This window comes from Schistocerca cancellata, chromosome 7 (assembly GCF_023864275.1).
Source record: "Schistocerca cancellata isolate TAMUIC-IGC-003103 chromosome 7, iqSchCanc2.1, whole genome shotgun sequence".
Classification (NCBI taxonomy): Eukaryota; Metazoa; Arthropoda; class Insecta; order Orthoptera; family Acrididae; genus Schistocerca; species Schistocerca cancellata.
Genome location: NC_064632.1, coordinates 604,936,287 through 604,949,048, shown reverse-complemented (window position 1 = coordinate 604,949,048; position 12,762 = coordinate 604,936,287). Strand labels below are relative to the sequence as shown.

Below are 12,762 nucleotides of genomic sequence, written 5' to 3'. Positions count from 1 at the left end.
CTAGACATTTTCTTCTTTGAAAATGACATCTTTTAAACAACTGCTGCGAACACGTACAACAGAAAGTTAATATATATCTTAACATAAGCAGCAGCACGTAGTGTCATATTTCGAAGCATACAAGTTCGTGTGTTGCCGTACGTTCCTCCTTTACTCACTGTTGAGGTGCAAATGAGAGTTTCAGTGAATTGGTTAGAACACAGTGGAATGGAACAGCTTGTGGCAATGGTCTAATGTGATCACTGTGGCTTTTAATGTCGGACTACGGCAGCACGGATACACTGAGTATGATGTACTTTGTCCGTGTGTTGCCCTTGTCAGGTGTGCGTGCTGTTCCTGGCTGCTTTGTTTCAGTCACTTAATTGAAAATCCACAGTTGAACCCACAGAGACACTGCAGTGTCTCTTTTGGGGAATATGTGACACTGCATGTGTTAATATATATCATTCCAAGTAAATGCTTAGCTTGTTAGCTGAACAGTGCCTCCCTTTTGTGACACTTGTGATTGTTTCTCCAGCAACTTGAACTTGTGCAATCTGTAGATTTGTTCATCTTCAAACATCAACTGTACACGAATGCAGACTTTTACAGATCAATTACATTCATGACTAGTGGAACAGGCACATAACCATATTTAAAAATAATTTGTATTCTCTCATGAAGTAATTTTCTGGAGGCACTCGTTATGCACAGCACGACCAGTTTGCTGCAGTCCTAGGTGCCAGGGCAAGCCTGGGAATGGAGACTGAGTGACATGCAGTCTGAGCCTAGCAAAGTGTTTTCTGACTGCTGCACTTGCCATGACCCAATTACTGCAGTTTAGTGTCATGGTACAACCTGATCTAGTCAATTCCCTTCATCTGGCACATCTCTCAGCAAAATTTCTTGCTTTGTTACAGAAACTTGTCAGACTGTCCTTGCACAAAAATCACATATTATTTTCACATCTCGAGTACTGAGACTTGTCCCTGATACTGGATGTCATCGATATTTGAAGTTTTCTCTGAAATCTCAAAGAACTATGTGACAGGATGATTAGTCATTAGTCGACAGTGTTATATGCTCTTGGTAAGCATTTGTGTATCGTCGACACTATGTTAATCCGTGTTTCCTTCATCCATTGTAATACCTGTGAGTATATTACCGTGGGGGTATTTATTTCAAATGGACATCTATGCAGAAGTGCTGTGAGGTTGAAAGTTGTAATGAGGCATTTACACTGCACTCGATTTTAGAACAGTGATGCCCGGATACCTGAATCCAGTATGAGAGTTGCACAAGTTAGTATAATAAATAGGACATTTACTGAATTTTACATTGGTGCTTGTCAGAACATGATAATAATATTGAAAAGGAAAAACAGTTCCTAGGTTCTGCAAAATTTTGCAGAAAATTAGGAACTGTTCCTTCTTTGTAATATAAATAGGTCAGTCAGTACATCAAAATTTTGCACAGATGGCACACACAAAGTAATCGGGTCTGTTCCTGATGGCCGTTGTGTGGTGTGACGTGGGATGACTGGGGTGGTCGCTAGATCCCCTGATTTGGATTAAGTGTGGGCCATTGTGCTGGTGGTCTGTTGAGTAACAGTTATTTGCAGGTGACTTGGCTTCATTGATGGCAGGTGTCTTTATATGCCACACTGTAATTTGATGCAACGCTTATGCAGATGAGAATAGTTATCCGACATGTATGTGCCATAATACCTGATCTTGCATTTACACACACATTTTCCCATTCCAAGTGTAAGCAAACTAAAATATGTTTCTGACTTCTTTCAGATTCACCTTGATAAAGGAGCACTTGGTGGAATTCACGCAGCTGGCAATGGCCAATGCGGAGGGCTCAGACAACATGCTGAACCGTGTCATGCCAAAAGACAACATTGGACTAGCAGCGCTTCTGCACACCAAGGAGGCTGCCTGGGACAATGGTGAGTTTCATTTCTGCCCCTTCCATTCACTGGTGTGAAAAGTCTAACAGTTAACAGAATTGTAAACCTTATCTTCCTTGAAAGATGCTGGAAAATTGAGAAAAGAAACTCAACTTCAGCATTCCAAATGGGAATATGGGAAATATTAGTACTTCTGCAAAGAGGTCACAGACCAGAACACTTTTTTCTAAGAAGTTTCTTTGTTTTTTTCTGTCATCAAAATTCTCTTCCTGGCAATGCAGCATCTCTCACTTGTAACAGGTGTGGACTGCTGGCACAAGATACTACTTGTGGTTCTTGGCTGTTAGTTCCATTACCTGTTTCTAACAAGAGGTGTTTCTGTAGTATATTGTCAAGTTTTCTGTGGTATGGGTTTATGGTAACAGTTCATGTATGGCATATTCTAAAAAAGAGGCATGTGACATGCTTACAGTACTCGGAAAATGTTGCCAAATTTATGTACGAGTAGAATGGGTTTGTGCAGAGATTGGATGCACAGATTGGTAATAGTGACAAACAAGTTGGAAGAGCTTTGTGAAGTTTGGAGGTGATGAGTTACTGGCAGAATTGAAGCTGTGAGGATGGGCCGTGAGTCATGCTTGGGTAGCTCTGTTGGTAGAGCATTTGCCCGCAAAAGGCAAAGGTCCTACGTTTGAGTCTCGGTCCATCACACAGTTTGAATCTGCCAGGAAGTTTCATATCAGCACACACTCTGCTGCAGAGTGAAAATCTCATTCTATCAAGTTGGAAGATGATAGAAGTGCACATAGTCTTGCTGCAGTAAAACTTACCCCCATATCTTTCTACATGAAGAACAGAATGTGATTCTAGGGTGAACAGAAATGCCTCTTTTGGAGAACTGCTTGCTCCCAGACACAGAGATAATTCAGAAAACTCAAAAATACTACTGCACAAGATGAAACATGTTTTGAGTTCTTATCACTGTAAACTGAAACAGTAAAATGTGATATTTCATAATAATTTGATACAAGTATTAGAACAGCTAACAAAGTTTGTTCAAAGTTACAATCTAAGAAAAAGTTCTTTCCTCACTTCAACAAATCCACAAGATTGTTGAAGCTTTACAGAATCTCAAAATTTAGCACAAAGTTCAATGTGAGATGCATTTGATAGTTTCCAAAGAACACCAGTGTCAATACTCAATCAATATCTTCACTGTGCGATAACAATGGTGATGTTATCGATGATAGTGCCACTAAAGCAGCATTGCTAAACATGGTTTTCCAGAATAAGATGACAAAGCAAATATTCCAGAATTTGAACAACTACCAACGTGAGTAACTTAGAAGCAGATATCCTTGGTGTAACAAAGCCCTTAAAACTCTTAAGAAAGGCATGGCTTCCAGTTTAGATTGCTTACCTGTCAGGTTCCTTTCAGAATATGCTGTTACAATAGCTCCATACTTAGCAGTCGTATATAACCACTCTCGCATGTAGAATGATCTGTACCCAAAGACTGGAAAGTTGCACAAGTCACACCACCAGTCAAGAAAGGTAACAGGAATAATTTTCTGAATTACAGATCCATATCACTACATTGATTTGCAGTAGGAGTTTGGAATGTATGTGTGCTTGACTGTTGTGAATTGCCTTCAAGAAAATTATTTATTGACAAATAGGCAACACAAACGCAGAAAATATTTTTCTAGTAAAGCACAACTAGCTCTTTATTCCATGAAGTAATGAGTACTACTGACAGTGGACATCAAATTGATTCCATATTGATACATTTACAGAAGACTTTTGACACTGTTACTCACAAGTGACTTCTAACTAAATTGTGTGCTAGTGAAGTATTGTCTCAGTTGTGAGATAGGATTTTTGATTTCCTGTTGGAATGGTCACAGTTCATAATAATTGATGGAAGATCTTTGAGTAAAACAGAAGGAATATCTGGCATTTCCCAAGGAAGTGTTACAGGCCCTCTGTTGCTCCTGATCTACATAAATGATTTAAGAGACAATTGTGAGCAGCCTACTTAGATTGTTTGCAGATGATGCTGTCATGTACATCTACATCCATACTCCGCAAGCCACCTGACAGTGTGTGGCGGAGGGCAACATCATAGAAAGACATCAGATGATCAAAACAAATAGCAAAATGATTTTGAGAAGATTGATGCAAAAAGTGGCAATTGACTCTAAATGATGAAAAGTGTGAAGTCATCCACATGGGCACCAAAGGAACCCACTAAATTTCACTTACCTAATAAATCATACAAATATAAGGGCTGTAAACTCAAGTAAATACTGAGGTATTACAATTACGAATAACTTAAATTGGCACATTCACATAGATAATGTTATGGGGAAAGCAAAAGGAAGACTGAGATTTATTTGGCAGAGCACTTAGAAAATGTAACAGGTCTACTAAAGAGACTGCTTACTTTATATGTGTCCACCCTCTTCTGGAGGATTGCTGTGTGATGTCGGATCAACATCAGATGGGACTGACAGAGGACACTGAGAAAATTCAAAGAAGGGCAGCTTGTTTTATATTATTAGAAATAAGGGAGAGTGAGTGCTGGGGATATGATATATGAATTGGAGTGGCATTTATTAAAACAAAGGCATTTTTCACTGTAGCAGCACCTTCGTGTGAAATTTTGTTTGCCAACTTTTTCCTCAGAGTGTGAAAATGTTTTGTTGGTGTCCACCTGCATTGAGAGAAATGATCATTATAACAAGAGAAATCAGAGCTCGCATGGAAAGATTTAAGTGTTTATTTTTCCTGTGTGCTGTTCAAGAGTGAAATGGTAGAGAAGAAGCTTAAAGGTGGTTCAATGAAATCTCTGCCAAGCACTTAATTGTGAATTCCAGAGTAATTGTATAGATATAGATGTAGATTAAAAAAAAAAAAACACTTCAATTATCATTCAATTTTTTTTACTCATCTCAAGTGTTGTTAAAATTGTCAGCTTCAGGATACGGTTTACAATGACACACACACACACACACACACACACACACACACACACACACACACACACACACACACACACACACACACACAAATGGTTAGACACAAAGGACCAGTTTTGGGAGCCCTTTTCAATAATACTACCTTTTTCCATGATTGAAGTTTCAAGTTTAGCTTGTTATCTTCATTTTACAGCAGATTCCAGCCAATGTAAGGTTCACAGTTGTTTTTGCCCTTACCAGTTTACCTATAACATATTCTACCCCAGAAATAATGGGCACGTTGTTTCCAACAAAAATTGTGTCTATGGAAGGGCTGATCGATCTTTTATGATCTGTATGTCAATGGTTACAATCCATTGCTAGATTTGTTACTGATGCTGATGCATGAAGACAATGTGTTGTCTGAGGAGTAACAAAAATTCACAGCTCTCTGAAGTGTGTGGCAGTGACTGTGGGCATCAGCTGCGTAATGACTATCAGTGACTGCTATTCCGTACCATCATCTCTCATTCTGTGCTTGCTTTGCCTATGAGAACTATGTCTTATTTTTGTTAATGTGTTTACATTTCTGATGTTGCTTGTTTGTTGGGAGGGGGGAGGGGGGGAGGAATCTTGTGGCTTATAATTTTTTGCATGTAGTGAGTGGGTGTAAATAAACTACCATCAGTATCGGAAGTGCCTCTGTTATAGAAAATTATAAGCAATGTTAATTTGTCTATGAGTTTCTTAACACAAAAAATCCTGGCTTAAAAGTGGGAGACAGGGTAATATGCAGGTGAGAGGTTCTGCTTAAACATCATGCATGAGTTAAGAAGAGTGAAAAGCTAAGTGTATTGTATGTAACAGAAATGGGAGGGGGTGGTGGAAAATAGACAGGTAAGACAATGAAAGATGTAGAAAACTAAAATGGAGTGAAGAAAAGAGTAATTATTGTGAAAAAATGCTGAAACAGAAGAAATTAATGTAAATTAGGGCCAGGTGGGTGGCGAGAACCGAGGACATGTTGTAGCATTAGTGGCCACCTGGTGTCTGAGGGAAGAATCCAGATGGCGTGTGTGGTGAAACAGGTGCCAATGTCACAACTGCCATTTTGTAGAGCATGCTCTGTGACAGGATATTATGTGTTGCCAGTGTACACCCTCTGCTTATGCCCATTCATAATTTGATGGTACTCATCCTGATGTAAAAGGCCAATCAGTGTTTACATAACAGCTAATATGTAATCTGGTGTTTCACAGATGGCTCTCCCTTTGACAGTATATGTTTTGCCAGTTACAGGGCTGCTGTAGATGTTGGTAGGAGGGTGTATGGGGCAAGTCTTGCAGTGGGGATGGTCACAGGGGTAGGCGCCATGGGATAGGGGTTGGGAGCAGGAGCGTTGGGTCCGACAAGAATACTGGGAGGGTGACAAAAAGCTATTCTAGGTGTGGTGGGCAAAATTTCAGACAGAATGGACCTCATTTCAGGGCACGATTTTAGGAAGGCATGGCCTTGTCGAAGTAGCTGATTAATACATTCCAGACCAGGATAATACTGAGTCACCAATGGTGTGCTCTGAAGCTGTTTTTTAGGGGGTCATCAGTACCAGGATTGGATGTGATGACCTGAGCAGTTTGCTTTTAAACGAGGCTGGTGGGGTAATTACATGCAGTGAAGGCTGGTGGGCGAATGGTGATGTATAGCTGTAAAGTGTCTGCATCCAAACAAATATATTTGCCTTGAATGCCAAGGCTATATGGGAGGGAATGTTTGACATGGAAAGGATGGCAGCTGTCAAAATGTAAGTACTGTTATTTGTTGGTAGGTTTAATGTGCACGAAGTGTGTATCTGGCATTTGTTGAGAATGAGATTTTTTGTATTGATTTGAGGCAAGAGACCAAACAGTGAGGTCATTGGGCTTGTCAGGTTAGGGAAGGGTGGGGAAGGAAGTCAGCCGTGCCCTGTGAAAGGAACCATCCCGGCATTTGCCTGAAACGATTTAGGGGAATCACAGAATACCTAAATCAGGATGTCCAGATGCGGGACTGAACCGTCGTCCTCCCGAGAGGATGAGATCAACATCAGTGAAAGTGGCATGGGATTCAGAACAGGACCATGTGAAATTTAACTGGGAGAAGGTACTCAGAGATTCCAGGAATTTTAACAAGTCAGCCTCACCGTGAGTCAACATGGTAAAAATGTCATCAATGTACCTATACCAAACCAGGGGCTGAAGGATTATGGAACCCAGGAAATGGCCTCCAAGTGACCCCTGAAAAGGTTGGTGTAGGAAGGAGCCATCTTGGTTCTCATGGCCATACTCATGATCTGTTTATATGTCTGCCCCTCAAAGGTGAAGTAGTTGTTGGTAAGTATAAAGTTGTTGAAGGTGTGTAGGGAGGCTGTCATAGGTCTGGAATCAGATGGGCGCTGACTGAGGAATTGTTCAGCAGTAGATAGACCATGTGCGTGGGGGATGTCAGTATAGAGGGAGGTGGCATCAATGGTGACAAGCAAGGTGTGTGGTGGGAGTGGGATGGACATGGATTTCAGATGATCAGCTAAGGCAGATGTACATTTGGTGGGTGCTTTGAAGTCAGTAAGTGGGATTGCCCTGATGATTTGCTTTGTGGATCTTAGGAAGAAGATAAAAGGTGGGGGTGTGTGGTTTGGGTGGGGTGGGAAGTTGTATGGATTGGGGTGTTAGTCCTGGTGAGGGGCCTGAGTTTTCTAGGAGGGACTGCAGGTCAGTTTGAATCACAGGGATGGGATCTTGATGGCAGACGCTGTGTGTAGAGGTGTCACCAGCTGGTGTAGACCGTCAGTAACATACTCCTTTCAGTTAAGTACTACAGTGGTAGATCTACTGAGAGGATAATGATGATGTCATCAGCTTTTAGGGAATGTAGAGCCTGGAGTTCTGCAGAGGACAGGTTAGGTTCATGTTGTAGGGACCTGAGGAAGGATTGTGAAACAATGCTGGATATCAGTAATTCTTGGAAGGCTTGTAAGGGATGATTTTGAGGTAGTGGTGGTGGATCAAGTTGGGATCATGGCCTGAAATGTTCAAGGCAGGTTAAATGTCAGATTTGCTGTTGGAAAGGTTTTGGGATTGGGTGCTGCAAATTGATATTTCCAATTGATATTACGTGTGAAGGGAAGTAGATCCTTCATGAAAGCAGCATGCTCAAATGCAGGTTTAGGGCTGAAAATGAGACCCTTATATAATACAGATAATTCAGAAGAGGAGAGTGATTTAGATCAGAGGTTAAGGATACTGTATTGTTATGGCTGGTTCTTGTGATTATGGGTTATTCTTGGTCTGGGTGGCAGTGGTGATGGCTGTGGGATGCTAAGGAGATTAGCCAAGCTCGGTTTGTAGGAGAAGAGTAGTGAGTGATGGTGTGGCTGTTTAGGGAGCTACAGAGGGCAGGAAGGAATACACCTGTGTTCAGGTAGTTTAGGAGAAGGTGGGATAGCTTCTTGAGGTGAAATCTGGCTTGTTGTTGCAGTTTGAAGTCGGTTTGGTGGATGATACCCTCCAAGGAAACATGAGGGGCAGATAACTGCAGGATTTTGTAGAAGGAGAGAAGTCTGGTGGTGTGGAAAGTGGCTGATGAGCCATACATGTCACAGATAAGTGGGTGAGAGCAAGAGATTTCTGTACTTGGAACTCACTGACCAGTTAAAATTCCTGGAAACTCTGAATATCTTCTCCCAGTTAAATTTCACATGGTCTTATTCTGAATCCATGCCACTTTCCTTGATATTGATCTCGTCCTCAGCAAGGGCCAACTACACACTTGCATCCACATTAAACCTACCAACAAACACCAGTACTTGCTTTTTGACAGTTGCCATCCTTTCCATGTCAGACGTTTCCTCCTATACAACCTTGGCATCCGAGGCAAATGTATTTGTTCAGATGCAGACTCTGTAAAGCAATACACCACCATTCTCACATCACATCAGCCTTTACTGCACGTAATTACCCCACCAGCCTTGTTCAAAAGCAAATTTTTCACGCCATCACATCCAGTCCTGGTACTGCTGACCCCACCAAGAAACAACTTCGGAGCACCACTCGTGACTCACTATTATCTGATCTGGAAAGCATTAATCAGCTACTTCAACAGGACCATAATTTCCTAGAATCATGCCCTGAAATGAGATCCATTCTGTCTGAAATTTTGCCCACCACACCTAGAATAGCTTTTTGTCGCCCTCCCAGTATTCTTGTCGGACCCAACGCTCCTGCTCCCAACCCCTATCCCATGGCGCCTACCCCTGTGACTATCCCCACTGCAAGACTTGCCCCATGCACCCTCCTACCACCATTTACAGCAGCCCTGTAACTGGCAAAACATATACTGTCAAAGGGAAAGCCATTGTGAAACGGCACGTCATATACCAGCTGTTACGTAAACACTGTTCGGCCTTTTACATCGGCATGATTACCACCAAACTATCAATTAGGATGATTGGGCATAAGCAGAGGGTGCACACTGACAACACATAATATCCTGTCACAGAGCATGCTCTACAAAATGGCAGATGTGACATTGGCGCCTGTTTCACCACACACGCCATCTGGATTCTTCCCTCAGACACCAGGTGGCCACTAACGCTACAACATGTCCTCGGTTCTCACCACCCACCTGGCCTTAATTTACATTAATTGCTTCTGTCTCAGCATTTCTTCACAATAACTACTCTTTTCTTCTCTCTGTTTTAGTTTTCTACATCTTTCATTGTCTTACCTGTCTATTTTCCACCACCCCCTCCCACCTCTGTTACATAAAATACACTTAGCTTTTCACTCTTCTTAACTCATGCATGATATTTTAAGCAGTAATCTCTCACCTGCATATTACCCTGTCTTCCACCTTCAAGCTCTCAGGTTTTCAAATCTCATGTGATGCATTCCCCAACAATCAGGCTTTCCTTCTCATCCTGTGTGTTAAGTCTCCACTGACCCATGGTTCTTGGTGACTTTCCTGAAAACTACTCCTTGTCCTAGACCTCTTCAGTCTTTTTCCCCTCACCCCTCTTCCTTCCTCTTCAACCCTTCCGCCTGAAGAAGGAGCTGTTGGCTCTGAAAGCTTGCCTTGTTACAACCTTCTTTCGTGTGTGTGTTCTGCTGCCGCCTGGTGAGTAGACTTTTTATCTATCCAATTAAAGTGTTCTATATTTATCTTGTGTAATATCTAGATTTCAATTGTTATATGATTATCAAGTACATTGCTAAAAGCTGGAACGTGCAAATATTATTCATTTTTTTATTTATTTATTTGCACCTCTATTTTGTAGGACCAAATTGAGGAGCAAATCTCAAAGGTCATGGAACGTGTCAGTGCATGAAATTACAACATAAATGTAATAATAGAAAAAGTAAAATGTTTGAAGCCATAATTTTAAGTAAATGCAATCAACAATATAACAGCACACGGATTACTGCAAAGATTTTTGAATCCTTGTGGTAGCTTGTCAAAAATGGATGCAGCAGTATACTACACAACTTTCTGCAAAAAAAAAAAAAAAATTAAGGAAGTCTGTTCCAAATGCAGCTTTGATTTCTGCCGAGTATTAACTGAATGAAAGCTACTAATTCTTGGGAATAAGCTGATATTGTTAAAAAGAAATGACAGTAAAGAATATGAAACTTCCTGGCAGATTAAAATTGTGTGCTGGACCGAGATTTGAACTCGGGACCTTCGCCTTTTGCGGGCAAGTGATCTACCAACTAAGCTACCCTACCACGCCTCACGACCTGTCCTCACAGCTTCAGTTTCACCAGTACCTTCACAGAAGCTCTTCTGCGAACCTTGCAGAACTAGCACTCCTGGAAGAAAGGATATTGCAGAGACATAGCTTAGCCATAACCTAGGGGATGCTTCCAGAATGATATTTTCACTCTGCACTGCAGGGTGTGCTGATACGAAACTTCCTGGTAGATTAAAGCTGTGAGGATGGGTCATGAGTTGTGCTTGGGTAGCTTAGTTGGTGGAGCGCTTGCCAACAAAAGGCAAAGGTCCCGGAGTTCGAGTCTTGGTCCAGCCACAGTTTTAATCTGCCAGGAAGTTTCATATCAGCGTGTACTCCACTGCAGAGTGAAAATTTCATTCTGGAAGCATACTCTACGCTGTGGCTAAGCCATGACTCCACAATATCCTTTCTTCCAGGAGTGCTTGTTCTGCAAGGTTCACAGAAGAGCTTCTGTGAAGTTCAGAAGGTAGGTGATGAAGTACTGGCAGAATTGAAGCTGTGAGGACGGGTCATGAGTCTTGCTTGGGTAGCTCAGTTGGTAGAGCACTTGCCCGTGAAAGGCAAAAGTCTCGAGTTCGAGTCCTGGTCCAACACACAGTTTTAATCTACCAGGAAGTTTCATATCAGTGTGCACGCCACTGCAGAGTGAAAATTTCACTCAGTAAAGAATATATATATTAAGAGGCCAATGTCAAAATACCCAGACTAGTGAACCGGGGCGACAAGAGGTTTGCGAACTTACATCACTTATTGCCCGAACTGCCCGTTTTGGAGCCAAAAATATCCTTTTAGAATGGAAAGAGTTACCCCAAAATATAATACCATATGACATAAGCGAATGATAATAAGCAAAGTAGACTAATTTTCTTGTTGGAATGATCACTTACTTCAGATACCATTCAAATAGTAAAAATGGCAGCATTAATTCTTTGAGCAAGATTCTGAAGGTGGGCTTTGCACAACAGTTTACTGTCTATCTGAAAACCTAGAAATTTGAACTGTTCAGTTTCACTGATCAAATGCCCATTCTGTGACATTAAAAGGTCGGGTTTTGTTCAGTTGTGTGTTAGAAATTGTAAAAACTGAGTCTTACTATGATTTAGCATTAGTTTATTGTCTAAAAGCCATGAACTTATGTCATGAACTGCACTATTTGAAACAGAACCAATGTTCCACACAACATCCTTTACTACCAAGCTATTGTCATCAGCAGACAGCAATATTTTAGACTTACCTGTAATACTAGAGGCCGTATCATCTACATAAATAAGGAACAGGAGTGGTCCCCACACTGATCCCTGGGGCACTTCCAATTGAGTTGGACCTAGTTATAACGGCAGTGTATAACTGCTCTCCACAAGCAAAAACATTTAGGTCATCTACATCAACCTCTATACTGAACACAGTTGGATATTAATGTGAGAGGTACAATGAAATATAATGAAAACTATTTTATGACCTGCATGATAAGGTACAAGTTGCTAGAAGCACTATAATTATCTCATTTGACCTGTGTCATCTTTCACAGATAAAGTAAAAATACTGATGCAAAAGCATTTTCTGTCTTACATGTTACACATTATGATACTAGATAAAAAATCATTAGTGTCATATCTCACTGAGGAACTTAAAACTTTCAGCACAGGGTAGGAGCTTGTAGAAGAACTATGGCTCAAGTTTAGAAGAATAGTTGATCATACTCTGGACAGATATGTGTACCCAAGTAGAACAGTTCATAATGGTAGCGAACCTCCGTGGTGTACAGTCACCATAAAGAAACTTCTAAAGAAACAGAGACTGCTGCACAATAGGTAAAAACAAAGCATAGGACTGTAGATAAAGATGTGCTGAATGAAATTTGTTTGGGTGTGAAGGGAGCAGTGTGTGGTGCCTTCAGTGACTACTGTGGCAGAGTCTTCTCAAATCATATTTCACAAAACCCAAATAAATTTTGGTCATATGTAAAGGCTATTAGTGGTGCCAAAGTTACTGTCCAGTCCCTACCAAATGAGACAGGAACTGATATTGAGGGTAGTAAAGCGAAAGCTGAAATGCTTAGCTCCATTTTCAAATGTTCCTTTACAAAGGAAAACCCAGAAGAATTTTCCCAATTAAATCCATGTGCCACCGAAAGGGTGAAT

General features: G+C 41.1%; 1 protein-coding gene across 1 annotated transcript in view; it reads left to right on the top strand.

The window, feature by feature from the left end:
* Positions 1-12,762, top strand: part of LOC126091951 (CCR4-NOT transcription complex subunit 6-like) — a 178,433-nt gene that overhangs the window by 94,053 nt on the left and 71,618 nt on the right. Inside the window, exon 5 of the mRNA XM_049907289.1 lies at positions 1,782-1,933. Within this exon, the coding sequence (XP_049763246.1) occupies positions 1,782-1,933 (152 nt within the window). The remainder of the gene's footprint in view (positions 1-1,781; positions 1,934-12,762) is intronic.